The following is a 20,086-nucleotide window of genomic DNA, read 5'->3' on the forward strand; positions in this document are numbered from 1 at the left end:
GTATTTAGCAAGTCGTCTATTATTGTCCCCATGTATCCAACGGTTGTGTTTCCAGTTCCAAAAAAACGAAACTCAAAGGAAATATCGATTACATGTTCTGTGTTTGATTGTTTATACAACGTTTGTTCCCTCCTGTGTATAAAATATCTTTACAACCTTGCTTATTTTTCACAGAAGTTATCTTTGCGTACGATCTTAACTGAATCATCTGGCGAGGTGGTCTCATTTTGTTTGATGTCTTCGATCTTAACTTTATAAAAGGGAAAATCTGTTTCTTATTATCTTTTCAATGAGTTTGGATTCCAAGCGTTCAAATTGTTCAACGGAACATTGTTGGAGTGATCCTAAACAAAATTAAAGGAAAATGAAACACAATGAGTATCAAATTTATTGTGAAAATGTTCATCCTTTAAGTCAGGATGTTTGATACACCAACCGATGCTGAAAACGTTCTTCATGTGTTTGCATTATTACAGGAGGCGCTACGTCAAATGAGCGGAAAGCTCTGATGTCAGAGTTGAAGATTCTGATCCACATTGGCCATCACCTGAACGTGGTCAACCTGCTGGGAGCCTGCACCAAGCCTGGAGGTGAGCTTTACTACTGAGGAAGTCATAAAAAGTGGTCCCACTGTTTCAATATTTGGGTATAGAAAATATAATATATAAGAAGAAATTGTCAGTTTAACTTGAAACTATCACATGATGTAGGAATAATCATGAGAGATACACCATTTTAACAGGCCCATTGATGATGATAGTGGAGTTCTGCAAATATGGCAACTTGTCCAACTATTTGAGAGGCAAGAGAGATGACTTTCTCGTCTACAAGGTGAGTCACGAGCTGCATGATTTAGACTTTTCGATCATTCTGGCAACGAGCTTGTCAGCATTGTGAGCAATGATGGACTGTTTTTACAACCATATAGAGAAGCCCCATGATGCATGTCAGCAGCAGTGTTTACCCTCATCTTTTTTAACATGATATATGTGTGTGTGCTGGTCAGAGCCAGGACGGTAAGGTGGTGTCGTCAGGATCGGGCTGCGAGCTGAGCGAGATGATGAAGCGCCGCCTGGAGAGCGTGGCCAGCAACGGAAGCTCAGCCAGCTCTGGCTTCATCGAAGATAAGAGCTACTGCGACTCAGAGGAAGAGGAAGAAGGTAAAGGCCAACCACGTCTTGCTTCCCTTCAACCCCCCTCTGTTTGTCCCTCCTGCTGTCTCCTTCTTCGCCCCCTCCTCTCACCTCTGCTCCACCCCTCCTGCCCAGGAATGAAAGCTCCCCTCAGATTGTTTTGTAGCCTGAGTCTGATAGGACATTTCCTCCTCCTGTTCAGCAGTACAATCACTGCAGCAGGAGCCTCTGTCACCCCACTGAGTCTGCGGAGGCGTCTGTTTATTTCCTGTCCTGACCTGAGTGTTACTCTGCTCTGTGGCTCCAGCTCGGACACGGCACGTCAGCCATGTTGTTCCTGATGTGTTATTTCTGGTTTGATTAGCTGTTTACTCAGGTGGGCCAGTGGAAGGACTCCTTGTGAGTTCCTCTCTCAGACCCCCGACCAGCACGCTGGGCCCATAACCACACGTTTCACCTGACATTTCAAAAATAGGAGGAATTGTAATTTGTTTTCATTTCTCGTCTGAAAAGGAAGTTTTAAAGACATTGTGTAGGAGGAGACGCGTACGTGATTGTTAAGATTATGTATATTAGTTTGTTACTGTTTCATCTTCTCTGATTTATCTGACAAAGAGCTGCTGATCACGTTCACTGCATTAAAAAAAAAACACCTGCATGATTTGGATCATTGTCCTAAATGTATAAGCCATATATATCCAATCAGAAAAATCTGTCTCACTGGGAAAACTTTGTGTTCTATTGTTTCACAGAATCTGAGGATTTATATAAGAGAGTCCTGACGTTGGAAGATTTAATTTGCTACAGTTTCCAAGTTGCAAAAGGCATGGAGTTCTTGGCTTCCCGCAAGGTATTTTCTTCACATAATTCAGACATCTATCACGACATTTTATTTTAAACAGTGTTGTGCTTTTTTTTTTAAATATAATGTTATTTTGATATTTATTATCAGATAATTATTATAATTTGGACACATTTTACTCAGTATAGTGAAGGATCGCTGTGCTCACCCTTGTTTACTGTAACTGGAGTGTTTAAACTAGAAAAGTGTCCAAGTAGAGGCAAAATAAGTAAGTGTAAACCATTTTGCCTCTACTGTGACTCCAGTGTTTCTCAAGCTTATCAGTCTAGATATCATTCATTGTTCAAGTCATTCATAATTTTGGGGAGGCCGGATGGGACTGATTGAATGAATTGAATGAGAATGCCATTGTTGTAGATAACCTGTTACAGACTGTTTCTTAGATATGGAACACTTCATCTCCTATTGTAATACTACTATGACTTGACCACATGTTGCTCTGCAAGAAGCCATGCTTCATAGCCCGCAGAGTACCGTTAAGTGAATTACACGCAGAAAATGTTGCATTGAATACGGTTTTGTTGCTTCCTTTTTTTCATTAGTGCATCCATCGGGATTTGGCTGCACGAAACATCCTGCTGTCTGAGAATAATGTCGTGAAGATTTGTGATTTCGGACTTGCCAGAGACATCTACAAAGACCCGGATTATGTGCGCAAAGGAGATGTAAGTTTATTAAAGTCCAGTCAAGTCTTTTTCCAGCTGTCTGAGTTTTACTGTCTTACAAAATAAAATACTCAGAGCATTTTCATTAATCGATAACATGCGAAACAGTAAGCTATCACTGACTTGGCAGAAACAGTTAAATACTTGGGAATCTTTGTTTGAATACTAGATTATGAAACTAAATAAGCTAAATCAAAAGCAGTACCTGCTCACACAATTTAAACCAACTGGCTCTCCACAGATGTGACAGTGGAATTAGTCAGATGTCCACACCACTGAGATATTTCTTATCTTAATATCTGCACAGGCCAGACTGCCGCTCAAGTGGATGGCACCTGAGGCCATTTTTGACAAGATCTACACGACTCAGAGTGACGTTTGGTCGTTCGGTGTTCTCATATGGGAGATCTTCTCTCTGGGTAAGTGCCATGGCTCAGTATTGACCGTTACTTTTATAGTTCACACCCTGCTTATACAAACATCACACATCCAGACGTAAGCCTCTTTCACAGATAGTTCTCGGTAGATTACTGGAATAACCTCACAGGCACAGTTAATGATTTTCACTATACACATATGCGCTACATTCAGGACCATTGTTATCATCGGCATTTTTCCACATGCCATGGCGAAGCTCGAACAGATAGGGAAAGGGACAGTACAGAAAATGGCAGTTATGCAACACTTATGGATGCCAACCGCCATAAAACTCAACTGAAGAAGATGATTTGCATGTACCCGGCGGAAGACGTCTCTTATTATTTTTAGGAACATGGTGGGGATATGTTTTAGCCGTAAATGCTAAACCATAAACATGTGTTGGATTTAAATATGGCATCAGCAGAGTCTTGTGATTGGTTCGGTCGCTGCATGTGAAAGAGTCTTTCGTCAGATAGACGTGACCCTTTACATGCTTGTCCCTGCAGTGTTACTGTTTTATTGACAATACAGCGTTTTCCCTGGAATGTTATGTGATTCATTCATTTCACATTTAGTTTATGTTAAACGTCCCCACATTATGCATAAAGCCTGGCATCTCAGTCAAACATGGGGATCTGTTATCAGAGATGTTCCATGGGAAGAAGAGAGCTCTACTAGCTCGGTGGACTCGCTCGGTGCCCCCTGCTTTACAGCCTCACCAGATGCACTGGATAATAACTGTGTTTTTCTTCTTCTGTGTAATTGTGCCCCAGACAAAACGGTCTGGCTTACATTGTCAGCCTGAGAAAACTATTGTCATGCCACTCAAACATTAGTGGAGTTCGTCTGTGATTTTTAGTACAGTCATGGGACATTAAAAAGGAGAGAACACCTCCTATTTAAGTTATCGGTTTCGTCCCAGCTGGCAACACAAACTCATTGTAACCAGGCAGCCAGATCAGTGTAAGAGTGTTCCCCTGCTGTGAAACCACTGCAGTCTTTAAGGCCGCATTGTGTGCCGGCCCATGATTGCCTGTGCACCGTGGCACAGAGCTCACCACACGTTTCTATAGCAAGACTCAACGTGAAATATTGTATGTTTAAATGTCACCATGGGAAGCAGTAGAAACATAAGAGCAAGTGTAACCAAAGTTGGATGTATTTCTTTTCCGTACATTTTGACTGTGTTGCTTTTGAATCACCGCCATATGGTGTCGTCACCCACTGCAGTTGAAAGAAAAGTGTGTCAAATTGCATATTCTTTTAAATGTAAAGCACACTGACGTCATTATGATACTTTACCTTTTGTCTTTCCTTCTTTTTCTTGGATTCTTTCTCCCTCTTTTTCACTCTTGACACATTCTCACCACATTTTTTCCATTAAAGAAACACTTACACATCTGGGTGCTGTTAGCGGGGCCTCGGAAAAATAAATCAGGAAACAAGGATACAAAATGACCGAGAAAAATGGCAAAGAAGTGAGCTTTGCAGCCTGATCACGTTCAGAGGTCAAAAGTTTCAGGGTAACCAAAGTGTGTTTTTCAGCTCTCTCTGTGAACCAAAAGTGAGTCCGTGGCATTTTGTGGGTTTAAATATGCCAAAACGTCTTTGAATAGTGTTGATACCCAAAGGTGAACCAGGCCTGAGTTGTGTTTGTCATACTAGATATACATGATTATCAGGATGACATTGCCTTTATACAGAGAAGAGATGAGAGAATATTCTGTATCGTCATAAAACACAGGTCATTTCAAACAGGAGAGACTTCTTTTGAGTGAAACAATAATTTATTACACATGCATGAAGAGATGAATAGTGAATAGTCTTTGGCGATGACATAGTATATTAAAAGAGGTAATGATGCTGTGGTTAGATGAGGAATATTCCTCCCTGGATTCTAGACACTGGTGGTGTGGTGATGAAGGGAGTGTCTGAAGATGGGATATGATGGAGACTGGAGGTGAATGGGATGGAGGAGTGTTGCATCGGTTCCCAATATACGTTGTATGGCCTGTTTTATGCACAACAAATAACGTAATGAACCTCTCCCCCTCTTTCCTCTCCCAGGTGCCTCTCCATACCCTGGCGTCCAAATTGACGAAGAATTTTGCTGCAGGCTGAAAGAGGGGACCAGGATGAGAGCACCAGAATACTCCTCCTCTGAAATGTGAGAATCCCTATAAACGATTTCTTCAGAAAACAACAAATAAAAGTAAAAACGTATATGCATGCTGTTCACCTTACGGGAACAGTGAAGTGGACTGTGTTTGGGAGCATTAACTTGATAGATAGATATAAACTTTATTCATCCCCAGGGTGAAATTAGTTTGTAGCTGCAGCAATTTATAGAGTAAAATAAAATATAAAATATTACGTATGGAAATGCACAATATATACAGTACAATAAAATAATAGAGCAGATATTGAATTTGAAGAAATAGAATAATAAAAAATAAAATAAAATAGAATAAAAAATAAAAATGCAAAAAATGCACAGTATATACAATGATATGCTGTTTTTCTGTCTTATCCTGGGAATCTGTCTTTGAAAAATGTAGAGGTGCAAACATTTTATTGTTTGAACTATCATAATATTTTAATCTTTATAACGTTCATACTTGTATAGCTGGAGAAGTCGATGTGATTGTTTATCACAGCCAGCTCCATATTCCAAGCTGTATGTTCTCCTCAAAGATTCCAAGAAAGTATCGGCAGCAAGTAAAAGCTTCCCATATCGATATAAACCTAAGAGGAGGCATTGTGTCTTTCTCCCTCTTTGTGGTTGCACCAGGAGGTGTGCTTGATAAGAATCATGGGTAATCCTGCCATGAATGTAGCAGGAGGAAACATTAGCTACTGATTAGCTGTGCAGTCTTTTCTGACTGACAGTGGTGCAGATGTAACTGAGCACCATGTTTAAATGCGATGTCTAGAGTTCTGGAGAGACTGGAGAATTCTTTTGAGTGAGGGCTGTTGGATTGTGCTGGACATAAATATCTGTGGGAGAACAAAAAGTCCTCTTCTGTGGTATCAGTGCTGTCAGTCAGTGATGCAGCTAGGAGAACTATTTTTGTAATGGGGTACTTCGACTTTTATGTCTAATGTACAGCCAATCCAGACAAAGCGTCTCCCGCCAACATGTGTGCTGACTTTTTGTCTGGTTTGAATTTAAAATGACTCATATAGTCCACAAATCGTATTTGTTTTGAAAGCATAATGCAGCACTTCTGCTTAATAATGATGTGATATCCATAGGTCCAGAGCTTTTAAGCAGCTTGTGCCAAGTAAAGCTAACTGAATGAATTTATCAGCTTTGCAAAGATGACAGTGATTGGAAACGATACACAAAATCTAATCCAGACTGTTGTTCAGAACAGAGGATCTGTAAATGCAGACCGACTGGTGCCAAGAATCTCTTGTTTTTCCATCTCGGAAAAATGTAACCGCCAGATTATATATTTTGCACGAGTATTACTGTGAGGGCTGCCTCTGATTTAAAGTTGAGATAAAAACCTGCTGATATCCGTGTAAATGAAAGTCAGTGGGGTGAATTCCGCAGATTCCCCGGACGGGTCTGCAGTTGATCACACGAGTTTGTAAGCCCAGGTTTTGACCTTCACCCCAAACTCGTAATATATGAATGATGCACAGGAGGTTGCAGGCAGTGTTGAGCAAACAATTTGTGCCTCTGCAGCAGGAATGTTGTCTTCCATCTGTGAATAAGATTCCCCGTCCTGATGCATTGCAGAGGAATTTAGCGGATGCTGCTCAGAGAGTGGGCGGTCAATAAATAGGATGCTCATTTCCCATTCTACCACAGTTGCTCAACTGGACAAAGTAGCTCAGTTTTACAGAATCTCTACAGATCCCCCTCCAAACACACACACACACACACACACACACATACACACTTAAGCAAGCGGAGGAAGGGTATTCTCATTGCGGTCCAGGCAGGAAATATGGTTTAAATTGTGCAGTCATACAATGTGTCTACTTCCCCTCATCAATGATATGCATAAAGGCTGTGATCCAGCGCTCCACATCCTGTCACCATTAGGAGGGCTCCCACCTGGACGAGTATACTCTACATTCATTAACGTGGGAATTCGCAGCCGCCCGGTGGGGGCGGAGGGTGGGGGGGGTTAATAAAGCAGCATCAGACCATCTGCTTTTCCAAGTCCTCAGACTTGAGATTGACTAATACGATGCCAAAAGGGAATCGCAATTGTTCTATTTACATAAAACTTAAGGTATCTGTAGGGAAGTATTGGTTGCTGCAACAGAAACCGGAGAGGGATCCATCACCCCCCCATCATTCCCAATCAGTAACATGCTGTAATTTAAACAGCAACCATGGTGCTCTGTTTCTAAATGTCTCCACAAAATGAGACAGGTCACTGTGATGGAAACTCACATTAAGGCTCAGAGTCTTCCCATATGGGCGGAGACGCTGACAGCCTGTCAGAGACCTAAGCAGGGCTGTGTGCTCTCAAGACCAACAGAGAATCAGAGACAGCCCTAGAGGCTCAGGATCAGGATCACCTGAGAAGAAAACAGGGTGTGCATGAATATTCTCGATGACAGTCGGTTTAGAGGTGGACCAGATGTGGTCGCTCAATGCAACAAGGTTTCTTTATTGGACTACCAACCCTGAGGATAGTTAATATTATTCTTTTTAAAAGTGCTTATTCACAGTTATAATACATCAACCCAAATATACTGTATGTTGTTAGTTGTCTTTGGCATTTAGAGTGTCCATCCAGTACGCTGAAGGCGTGCGATTGTCCATCTTGCAGTCTGTGTTCAGTGGTGTGTTCTTTGCTCTTAGATATCAGACCATGTTGGACTGCTGGCAGGGGGAGCCACAGGAGCGACCGACCTTCATTGAGCTAGTGGAACAGCTGGGAGATCTGCTTCAGGCCAGCGTGCAACAGGTATGGTAGACAAGACAGAGTTACTATTTGAACTCTACATATGATGTGTCATACATGTGTTTCAACAGTAGCAGGCATCATTAGTTTATGATCAGCAGCTGTTGAGCTCTGGTGTGAACTCAAACTGAAAGTTAAAGGAGACACGACAAAGAGACTTATGGATGTGGTTTCTCAGTAAATAACAAATACTGAAACAGAATTTATATATTTTTAAATCCCCACCAAAGGAATCGTGATCATACTCTGGCTTCACAAAACACTAGTTCTGCATAATGAGTCACAAAAGTTGCAAATATTTAGGAAACAGCGTTGCCGATCAGAGTCCGGCCGCTGAAAGAAGATTCAAAGCGGCGTCTCACCCAGGGGGGTGCTCAGACTAACTGAGAGGGGAAATAACATTCAACACAAACACTTGGCTCTCTTTGAAATGGCCACATCGGTCTTATAAGAGGACCCACACTTCAAAACACATGGAAAAACAATGTAATTATTAGTGTGATGCAACATAACATCGTCTGGTATGGTTGTGAAATGTCACAAACAGTTGGAAGTTTGTGGATTTTACAAGGCTGTCAGAAAGTTTTACAGCTGTTGGCTCTAATCCATTCAACAAATATGCACCAGAGGAAAAGTCTGCATATGATTATTATGAAAACATATTACACTGAAGGGAAATGACACCTTTACCAATAAGCTTTTTTACAGCAGACATTTTGACTTGCCAAAGTATGAAAAGTACTTAAGTGTTACTAACAAGACTAAGAATAGCTCTGATCTATTCCCAGTAAGCCGCAGCAGTGTGTAATACCATGATGCTGAAGCTGAAGCGGCTGGATGGAATTTAGCTGCCATTCGTTTTATTGATTACACCTTTGCTTTTTAAGAGAAAACAGATTAGGTTTGGTTCGGTGTTCCATGGGATCAGATGGACATCTAGTCCTATTCTCCATTCAAATGAATAGGAACAATGTATTTGAAGCTTTCACCAGAACCTCCCCAGAGCGCAGAATAGGTTAACTCAATGAGTCGCTGACATTTTAAACAAAAGTGATGAAGACTTCAAATGTTTTTTGAAGAAGATGAGTGAAACTTGACAATAGTAGAGCAATAACTATCACAGATGACAGGAAACGGAACAGAGTCCCAACTAGACACGGATTATTTTCAGCCATCAGGATCCACAAGCTGCCCAAAGTCATGTTTCCACTTCCAGCCACTAAAGAGAACAGGCTTCTTGTCCAGAATGTACATTACAGACACACAAAGAAAATTAATTAGATTTCACAGCTGCAGACTACACAGGACTGTAGATTGTGTGGAGCAACAAGAGATAAAGACAAGGCCACACATGACATCACATGAAAACTGCAGCATGTTGCATTACAGATGAGTCTGTGAAAGCTGGACAGAGTAAACAGTGGAGGGGTTTGAATCTTATTAATGAAGGTATTGTTACAGTGCAGGAAGGCTGGTCACAGACTCTGCTGCCTCTACCAACTTCATGAACAAAGTATATTGTTTTGGATATGTTAAGCATGACCTCAGTTTCTTTGGCTGCTCGCCACAGCCTGTGGATGTGCGTCTCTGTATAACGTGCACACAACATCGACCCACAAGCCTCTCTTCTCTTTATAATTTGCGTCCTGGGCCTGCACTCTTAGATATTCTGTGTCTGTTTGGTTGTTTTAGGAGGGGAAGCACTACATACCCATCAACACTGCCCTGCTGGCGAAGCTGGGAGACCCGTCCGCCACAGTGCCGTCAGAGGAGACGCCCACACGACCCGTCTCCCACCGCGAATCAGGGAGCACATGGTGAGAACATGGATCATTTATTCATTGGCTGCGTAGTTTGAAATAGACTAAGGAAACTGGTGTTATTGTTCCTGTCACACTTTAACTAAACTCACCAGTACAACATTTAGGTCTGACCTGAGGACAATGAGTCCTGATTGGCTCATGATAAGAAATGTACACACAGCAGCTTGACGGAATTTCCCCAAAAACCATTGAGCCAGCTTCAAGATTTATGTCCACTTAAAATAATATTAGTTGAGGTCTTGGTTTTCACAGGTCCTCCAAGTGTGTTTATTGATGAGGTGTTGAAAAGCAGTAATGACAGTTAGCCTTTAAGCTAAATTAAGCAGTCGTTTTAGCCTCTGAGTGTTGAAATGCAAAGTAAACAAGGTGTGTTTTCAAAGTACGACGTCACAGATGCTGCACTTTATTGTTTTAAGTGATTAAGTTCCTGTGGTTTTGTTGCTGAACTTTGCTTCTTGCCTCCAGTGTAATCAAAGGATTCTTGAAACAGAAAGAGAACATTTTAGGGACATTTTGAGACTCACCCTGGAAATATTTTCTCGCCAGGAACATCAAGATCCGTCCTGCTAGTGTGAAAACCTTTGACGAGGTTACCATGGATGACGGGACGAATGAGAACCACGAGGTGAGTTATTCATTCTGGACTGAAACTGGAAACAGACGCACAATCTGCGCTCTAACTCGTCCTAAACCACGCGGTTAGTTAGCTGACAGGAATTTTGACAGTTCAATAGAAACTTCACCCTAGAACATAAATGTAGTTATTTATAGTTGCTCAGTTGAACTGTATGAGAGTATATCACTTTTTTTGTTGTTCAGGGTGAATTTTAAAATTGATTTAAGTTTCAACCTTTCAAAAGGAGTGTTCAAAGCTGATAACTTAGTCATTTTATTTCCTTCCCGGCTGTTATGTGGAGGCCCACAAAGCTCTTTATTTGGCCCAATTTTATTGAGTTTGTTTCTGCCAACATTTGGCCATATTATTCGTTACTTCAACACTGACTAATAATCTTTATGCTATCTCATTTAGCCAAAAATATCTTAACAGTCTGGATTCCCTGCACTGCTGTTACTCAATGTTTTAGGTCCAAACACTGTGGGAGAAAGTCTCCCTCACTATCAGAGGAGACGAGTCTCATTTCAGCTTTAAGGGCATCCTAATAGTTAGATTGTCAAGTATCAAATAAAGGTGAAAATGTACTCCAAAAACAGTCCTAAAAATAAGTTTTTGAAAGCACACCTGTAGGTGTAACTTACTAGTGCGGTGCTCGATCGGTGCCGTTGGCTCGGTGTTGCTGCTTCCACTTTTCTAGACTAGAGAACTGTTCATCCAAACAACTTCACATTCAACACTGCACTTCCTTTGGTCCTCAGCAATTCACCTGCCTTGACATAGTTGTATCTCTGAGCAATGCTAGAGTTACGCATAATTTGGGTGCAATAGCTCACACAAACATGGATTTTATGTTGTTGATTGTATTTGATTTTATTTCATTATGTTTGACCATTACCGTAGATTTCTATTACATAGTATTGCTTTTTATGTGCACCTGTGAAGCACCTCATAAGTCTGGTTTTTAAAAGTTCGAAAGAAATACTTACTTACTTTATGTTTTGATGTCATTTCTTATTTGTTCACCTCAGATAACAAAGAAGGGGTTTTAACTATCCTCTTTCTGTCTGTCTCTGCATCGTCATCAGGGCGGTCAGTCAGACAGCGGGATGGGCCTGTCGTCTGACAACATGGAGACTCTGAAGCGCCTCGAATCGCTGGCAGGCCGACCGCTGAGCATCATGGCTCTGGCGTACGTACCCTACACCACACAGCACCCCTTCAACATGCCCTGCAAGTGACAAATCAGCACACACAAGAAGACACTGCAAAGTACCTGCTTGGAAACCTCCCCGCTGTGCTGGAATGTAGACGCTATAACTGTCATACACTCACACAAACACAAGTTTCTTCTGCCTTAAAAAAAAGTCAGTGGTTAGTTTCTCTTTTGTCTGGAAAAGAAGCCATGTGGGAGGGATAGTGGCACAAAGGAGAAGTGGGAGGGAGAAAGCTTGAAGGTGACAAACTGAAGGACTGAGCACAAAAGCTGAGTGGAAGCATCACTTGAGGTTCGGCTGTTTTAAGAGCGCACACTAAAACCCCTTTGTTTTCACTAAAGGAGTCCTGAATGAGATACCTCCCAGTCTGATTTAACTTATTATGAGTCATGGCTGTTTGGTAAATGCAATGCTAGGTAACAAATGATCTCGGAGGAGTGACATTGGCTTTAAGTCTACACGCCAAAATCCAGCAGATCGTTTGATGACTTTAAGATGTGGATCCCGCCAGGGCAAGAGACAATGTGTTCTCTCTTTGTGGGCTATTTGAGGATAAAGTCAAATATCAGTCACATTTCTGTAAATCTTTTTTCTTATGAGGGTCTCTGTTGGTGTCGAGGATTACATATTAAGTTTACTGCAGCTCAGTGACATGGTTAATTTACAGGGTCAAACCTCTGAACTCAGTAATTACACTTTAAACATGTTGCTATTATTCTGCTGTCTCTACATATTGTGGCTTCCACTTAAAAGATTTAAAGGAGGAAATCTTGTATCCCAAATCTCTGTTCAGTTTAAGGTGATTGAGTGTAAACGCCATAAAAGTTCTGACACATTATTAAGAGGGAACATGTAAACAACTGCTGGGGAAGTAACTTCTGAGGCTATAAGACTCATTACAGGCCTGTTGTGGTCATCGGGGCCTCGGCGTGGCAGGAAGAATCAACCCGGGCATGCAGAGAATGATTCACATTTTGAAGGGAGGACTTCCTCGCTGGGCAACCGCTCAATCACTGCCACCTTTGAACTTCGGAGGGTTTACAAAGGCCTCCCCTGTTAGCTATAGCCCTGTGCTGCTTTTGTTAAGCTGAAGTCCACCTGTCGCTCCCTCGGCCTTCACCTCTAATCGAGCCTGACTTCTTTTAAACAGTAGCAGACAACACAACTTTTAATAGATTAAACAATATTTCCAAGGACGTTGCCTTAAACTTTTAATCAGCTAATTGTTTCTGGTTGTTGTTGTTGTTTCCTGTTGCTCAATTTCCAGTTTTGCCCCCACCTTGTGCCTGGTATTGGCAAGGCAATACTGTACTATTGTTAAGTCTTTTTGATGGCTAATTCATCAGGTAGTTATTCATCAGGCCAACATTCCACTGCCCCCGCTGGGCTCCGACCCTTTGGCCCCCAGAGAGGAGCTCTGGAAGCCCGTAGCAACCTCCAAAGACAATAAGCGGCAATTACTCATATTCTGAGGCTCAAATGAAGCAGAAAGACTCGGGATGATTGATTACATCATATGTGAATAGGGGAGGGTTGTCTGATAGTACAGCTTTACACAAGGGGAATTTCTTAAATCAAAGAATATCAAAACAGACCTCTATTGTGAGAGCGATCATGTTTAGTAGTCTTGGGAAAAAAACTTGATATTGTTCACAATAAGTTAAAGTGCACAGCTGGTTGTTTACCCATTGGCTGCACTAATTTCCACCCCGATTGTCTCGTTTTTTTAAAAGATAAAAAGCTACTTCAGCATAATTTAAAAGATGCTGTAGTAATATGTTTTAAATATATACATTGAAGGTTTTGTGAAGCACATACTGAGGACACAAGATTTAGGTCCTGTGTCATTTCTTGGTCAGCATGTAACTGATTTTTTGTCTGTTGTATTTGTCTCTGTATTTGTTTATTGTACAAGGCTGAGGATATGGCCATTTATTTTGTTGATTAACAGATTAATATTTTGTTAATACAGTGTTATAAATGGTGACTTTACCATAGCCTTAAAGTGACATCTTCAGCCCAGAGAATGTCCAATTTACAACCGTTCAAAAGAGAAAGGATTTAAATCCTCACGTTTGAGGAGCTGAAACCAAAGGATTTGGCATTTTTGCTTTAAAAAATACTTTTAAAATGATTATTTAATCATCAAAATAATTTCCGATCAATTTTCTGTAGATTATTTAATCAACTAATTGTTTTAACTCGAAAGTAAATGTTTTAAAATTGTGATTATAATAGATGGAGCAGTATTTTGTACTTTAAGATGCTTTACGTACAATAAACCCCCAAAAGCAGCAACAATGACATAGAAATAAAATGTAATATATAAGGTAAACAGGTACAATTAATCACATCAACAAACAGAGATAAGCACAGATCACAACTGACAAGTGGACAAGGAGTGATTCACATTAAAGCTGTGTTTTTAAAGGGATTTAATAGATGAAACTGATTTGGGTCGCCTGATTTCCTCAGACAGTTTAAGTACAGACTCCCTAATGAAGAAAGCACAGTCACCTTTAGTCTTGAGCCTGGCTCGTGGAACAACCAAAAGAGATTTGAGGATCAAAGGCTGCGTTTCGCCTCATAAAGAGTTAAAAGGTCAGCAGTAAAGATAGGAGCTGGGCCTTTCTGTGCTTTTAAAAACAAACAGTAAAATCTTAAAATATGGTAATATACGGTCTCTGTGTTTAGTTCCTGTTCGAATTCTAGTTGCACCATTTTGAACAAGCTGGAGACGTGAGATTGATTTCTGAATGAGGCAAGGTAGAGAGGAGCAGGTATAGAGGAAGTTGCAACAGTCCAAGCGAGATGACATAAAAAACCTGACCAGAAACATGACCTGCCATCTCTCAATCAGCACCAGATAAAGTGACTTGAATTCTGATTCATTTCTGAGCTGAAGGAAGCGGGACTGCACAACTCTCTTTACATATGAGTCTTATTATTGTTTCCCTGTTATATTTATGTTGCGTCTCTTTGTGTTTCCAGGATGAAGGCAGTGAGTAAGAGTAAAGAGTCTGTGCTGAGCGACACAGAGAAGGAGAAGTTCCCTCTCATTGTTCCCTCTCTGGACTTCAGTCTGGACGACTCGGCCCTGGACGCTGGTCTGGAGTGTCACAGCCCGCCGCCTGACTACAGCTATGTGGTGCGCTACTCCACCCCACCTGTGTAAGCTCCTGCTCCGGCCCTGGAGAGTCTGAACGACAGCCTGGAGGCCTTTGCTCTGTTTTGGACTCTTATCTCTCGACTGTAGCAAAGTTTGAAAGGAAAACACCATGAGATTCCCTCTTAAAGTGTTTAGACAGGACGCTCTGAAATGAATCTACCCGACTGTAACTTCCAACTTGCAGAGGGCGTCTGCTGAGCAGCAAAAGGAAACCTGTAGACTGTTGACTCCGTTCCAGTTTTCAGAAGCAGGCCGACGTTAACGCTGCTGGTCCGTTCCACATTCACTGTGATATGTCAAACAGCTGGAAACAGCCTCAGGTATTTCTGGCATACTGTGAAAACGAACCACAATGTGTCTCACGTTACTACAGATCTGATCAAACTACAGCCTTTAAATATGAAGAATAACACCCAGAACAGAAGAGAGAGAGAGGACCGCTCAGGCTTTTCAAGTTTATATTGAAACTTTTTTTGAATTGTTTGAATTGTATTCAAAAAGTGGAAAATTTTTAATTTGTAAAAAAAAAACTTAAAGAGAAAATATTTTTGTTATGGAGCTACATCCACATATTCAGATTTGCTCAAGGCAAAAAAGCAGATGGACAACAATGTGATATTGATTATTAATTATGGAAAAAGTCTCTTATTTGAGGTGTCATTGCTCCTTTAACTCCATAAAAATATCAGCTCAACTAACTCAGGTTGACCCAGAGGGACTCTGTCGTGTAGTGGTGGATGTTTTTTCAACTCTCTGGGTTTTGTAAAATCACAGCTTAATGGGGGTTAATGGAGGAAACCGGGTCGAGCTCAGAGTGAGATCAGGTGGCTTCAGATTTAACGTTACAGCTCGACCATGAAGGCATTCAAATGAAAGGTTACTGTAAATGTGGATTCCTCCTCCCGCCCCCATCTGGTGTCAAAGAAACTCAAACGCTGCGTTATTTGTGTTTGGTCAAACTGAAAAGAAAGTGAGAATAAAATCTGATTCTGTATGTGTATTTATTTAGATTGTGAACACTGTCACTTAGTAATCCAGTTTTGTTTTATTCATTTACATTCATAGTTAAAAGTTAACCAAAGGATTTTCCAGCTCAGTCTTCCTCATATCAACATGTAATATCCCGACACTTCACTCCAGACGTATATGCTGTTTGTGCTGCTGTATAGTAAAGCTGAGGGAAACGTGTCCTTTGTCTCGTGCTACGTGTTAGTAAAGCTTGCAGGGCAGGCTACCTGTGTGACGTGAGCACCAGTTGTACTACGTAACCTGTAAAATCAAGCATTTTGTTTCTAATACAGCATGTATCGAAAGTACTGAGGACCAATCTTAGCGTGCACGCCCTGTAGAAATGCAGCTAGCTGGTGCTTGTTGACCACGAAAGGAAGCAGTATTTGTCAGTGAGTAAACTGTAAACTATAAAGTGTATTTCCAAATCCAATTAATTGTGTTTATGTGGAGAGGAAGTGATTATGCACTGATACTTTATATCAAGTATAATTTTTGTATTCTAAAGGTGTATTATTGTGAAATGGTGTTGAGGGTCACATGTTACAAAGATTTCCAATTTATTTTTCATTTTTATTTAACTCTTAACTTTAGTGCCTAGTAGGAAATTAACATTTGCAATATCTGTCATATTATGTTCACTTGTTGACTGCTGTCACATAACATTCCAAGGATTTTATTGCATTTCTTCAAACATAACCATGATTAATAGAACCTCCTATATCTTTTTCTGTTAGTTTTGATGAAAGTATTGTTAACACTGAGCATATGAAGTAAATAAATGAATAAAGATCTATATATTTATACTTTACTTGCCGTCTCGACTCATAAGTGCTTGAAATACTTAATGCTCGTAGGTGTTAAGGTGACATTCATGACTCCCAGAGGATGATCCCTTGACTACCTTTCCTCTAGCGCCACCTTGAGGTTGACATTTATGGTCTCGGGTAAAAAGTCTTAACAACTATTCAATAGATTACCTTGCAATTTGTTGCAGACATCAATGGTCTTTGTGATTCCATGACTTTCCATTTATTGCCATACTCAGATCAAAATTTAAATGTGTCCAATACTTTATCTATGTTGCAGTGAGAATGACTCACAGAGCTGCCAGCGTGGCTGTAGATTCTTAGCTTTGTTACGATGTGACCATGTTTTTGTTTCATTTAATCAAAAATATGCTCAAAATTACTACAATTCAGTTAAAAACCTCATAGATCTGTCCACATTTATTTTGTGTTTTGATTACTTTTTCTGAAAAACAAACATTTGTTTTATGAGTGTTCTTTAATTAAGTGATTCAAATAATTTGAATAGTTTCTAGAGGCTTGAAGTAGTAAAATAATCCAGTAGCTCATATTTAATAAAAAAAATGAATAAAGTAAAGTGGGAAAATTAAAAAGAAGTTGTGTTGTAGAAACATTTTATCTATTTCCTGTAAATCATCTCCTCATCATTCATCCTGCCACCCTTAGAGGATCCCATCCCCACATGTTGGGATCCCTTAGACCCTTAGAGGATCCCATCCCCACATGTTGGGATCCCTTAGACCCTTAGAGGATCCCATCCCTGGCTCAAACAGATGTGAACAGAGGCTTCAGACTATTTTTAACTCCAACCAAGTTGATTCAATGCTCCTTGATTATTCTTAATGAAAAGGTCTGTTTAGATTGGATCGTGCCATCAGCCCCTCTGCTGCTCCTGGGACTGTGAGAGACTCACTTCCTCCTCCAGGACAAGGTGTCGGCAGCCTGTCTGCTCACCGGGACAATGCCTCTCCGAACAGGAAAGGAAGGAACCGTTAATCATCCTGCTCACGACCGGAGGACGCCACACACGGGGCTTCCTATGGGAAGCCCACTGCCCCTGGTTACCGGCACTGGGTGTGTCCGAGGAGACCACACGCCACAGGACAGGTTGGGCCCTTGACTGTCTCCGCTTGTCCTGACAGGATTTACTTTGTTTACTGTAAGGTGAGCGTCCAACATTACACCCAAACACATAACAACAACCTCCGACTATTCCCAGAATATGAGAAACAAACAAACAAGGGAAGGATGTCGGGGGGGGGGGGGGTATTCTTGACTGTCAGGTTTGTGTGTCTGCATCTACACACAGTGTTTTTCCAGACAGGCAGACGTATGAGGGTTGAACTCCTTTGGGCAGCTGAGTGAAAGCTGTTTATTTAACTACTAATTCAATAAAATCAAAGATTAAAATGAGTTTGATGTTATATTTAGTATTAATAATCTAGATACAAAAAGTGAACTATAGGGGAGTAAAAAGTGCAATATTTCCCTCTTAACTGCAGTGAGGTATAAAGTAGTATACAATTCAAACACTCAGGTAAATTGTCCATATGTGCAGCACTTGAGTTTTGTTCTAAGTTACCGTTCCAGTTTCCTCTTCATCAAAGATGACACGTGATGAAGAGGAAACCATAAAATCAAACATTGCAGTTTGTACATCACTTCTGCTTATATTTGCCCGTATTAATCAACTAATCTCTGCTGCTGTGCTTAGGTCAATATTATTATTATTGTTGTTGTTGTTGTTGTTATTAGTAGTAGCATTGGTATTGATAGCAGTAAGAAGAGATGAACTGTCTCAAACCCATGCAGGAAATACTTTAAAAAAAAGATTGTCACATGAGAAATAGAGGGATAAATAATAATCAAATATTGTAGACACAGATTTTTTGAAGCCGTTATACATTTTGCCATGAGAGTAGGCCAAAATAATGTGAACCTGTTGTCAGTGTAAAAAACAAGACACCTTGCGGGAAATAGACACCACTGAACAATAAAATCCCAATACGATGACAAATAACTCCTTGACTATTGTTCTGTGGTCAGAAGTATTACAAATAAAACATGTGGGAGCATAAATATGTCACCAGACATGGATATGAGTCAAGATAGTTACCGAAAAATATCAGGCATCGTGGTTCACCCACTGTGCAGTCTGCTTTCGTTCTCACTGTTGCATGATGCAGGAAAAAAAACTTCCCCCCTCCTTGAACTCCTCCACAACCTCCTCTCAAGATCTGCAAAACACTTTTTTCCATTGATCATTAAAAAAGAAGTGTTCATGAATTAACGTCGGATACTACATCAAAAAACATCCGGCAGAACCTGTGCAGCTTGAAATCCTATCATACACTGATTTGGGGCCATCGACCAAACAGTACAAAGCAGCTGAACAATGCTATTCCCAGACCCCTGCCCAAGGAGGTGAATGGTGGGTAGGCCACATCCGTGCCTCTCACCTAAATGCAAAACAATGAGCCGGATGCTGCCCCCTTAAGATACCTAACTTCACCTTTAACGAGAAAAGTCTGAGCCAACAACACAAACAGCTAAATAAAGACTCTTTATATCTCTATGTTGGGCTTTAGCACCACTGTGGTTCAAAGGGCGAAGAGGAAAAAACAAACACATCCCATCAGCAACAGTTTAATATGTTGTTAATATGTTGGGTGGTGTGAATGTGTCCCATCATGAATGTGCTGCATTGGAGGAAAAAAAGTGTGATTAAAATATATCAATTAAAAGATTAAACCTATATAATAAGGCAACAAATATAATCCACTGGCTGTTTTTTTTCTTCTTTTTTTGTACTCATCCACAGTGAGTAAAATATGAACATCCAGGTGGTTGACATGCATGCTGTGTAATGCGACATCCCGGGTTTGATTCCAACCGGAGGCCTTTGTTGCAAGTTGAACTTGTCCTTCTACCCATGTTTTCTGTCTGCACATACACTGTCACTATCAAATAATATACTGTTTAACATGTTGATCATCATAATTTAGCATGCTAACATTTGCTAATCAGCACCAAACACAAACTACAGCTGAGGATGATGGGAATGTCATTATTTTCGAAGGTATTTGATCTTAAACCAATGCACACTTTCAAATGACATGCCTGCATCGATCCATCCGAATCAATAGCTGTTGAGACATTTTACTGAAAACCACAAATGTCGACCTCATGGCGGCGCTATGGAGGAAAGGTCAGAAGATCACCTCCTGCTTACATGTGGTTCAGTGATAACATGAGCGGCACAGAACCAACGAATATCGGCCTTCTGATAGTTTCCGGAGAACTGCAACACAACTTTGTCAGCCCTGCACCCTCGGGAGTCTTCAGATTCATCAATGCCCATTCAAAGGCTAAAGTGCAGTGAAACCAGCTCACCCATTTGCCCCTTTGTTTACCTCTCTGGCAGGGGGGGGGGGGG

The 20,086-nt window shown here is 40.8% G+C and overlaps 1 protein-coding gene across 1 annotated transcript in view; it reads left to right on the top strand.

The window, feature by feature from the left end:
- The window catches only part of kdrl (kinase insert domain receptor like), a 42,034-nt gene extending 25,382 nt beyond the window's left edge, over positions 1-16,652 (top strand). The window contains exons 19-30 of the mRNA XM_031862585.1: positions 477-590; positions 743-831; positions 1,007-1,160; positions 1,886-1,983; positions 2,538-2,660; positions 2,968-3,079; positions 5,148-5,247; positions 7,909-8,014; positions 9,704-9,828; positions 10,381-10,459; positions 11,536-11,639; positions 14,656-16,652. Coding sequence (XP_031718445.1) covers positions 477-590; positions 743-831; positions 1,007-1,160; positions 1,886-1,983; positions 2,538-2,660; positions 2,968-3,079; positions 5,148-5,247; positions 7,909-8,014; positions 9,704-9,828; positions 10,381-10,459; positions 11,536-11,639; positions 14,656-14,839 — 1,388 coding nt within the window. The 3' untranslated portion in view covers positions 14,840-16,652. The remainder of the gene's footprint in view (positions 1-476; positions 591-742; positions 832-1,006; positions 1,161-1,885; positions 1,984-2,537; positions 2,661-2,967; positions 3,080-5,147; positions 5,248-7,908; positions 8,015-9,703; positions 9,829-10,380; positions 10,460-11,535; positions 11,640-14,655) is intronic.
- Positions 16,653-20,086: the final 3,434 nt, after the last annotated feature.

The sequence above is a fragment of the Anarrhichthys ocellatus genome, unplaced genomic scaffold (assembly GCF_004355925.1).
Source record: "Anarrhichthys ocellatus isolate YVR2014 unplaced genomic scaffold, GSC_Weel_1.0 scaffold27, whole genome shotgun sequence".
Taxonomy (NCBI): Eukaryota; Metazoa; Chordata; class Actinopteri; order Perciformes; family Anarhichadidae; genus Anarrhichthys; species Anarrhichthys ocellatus.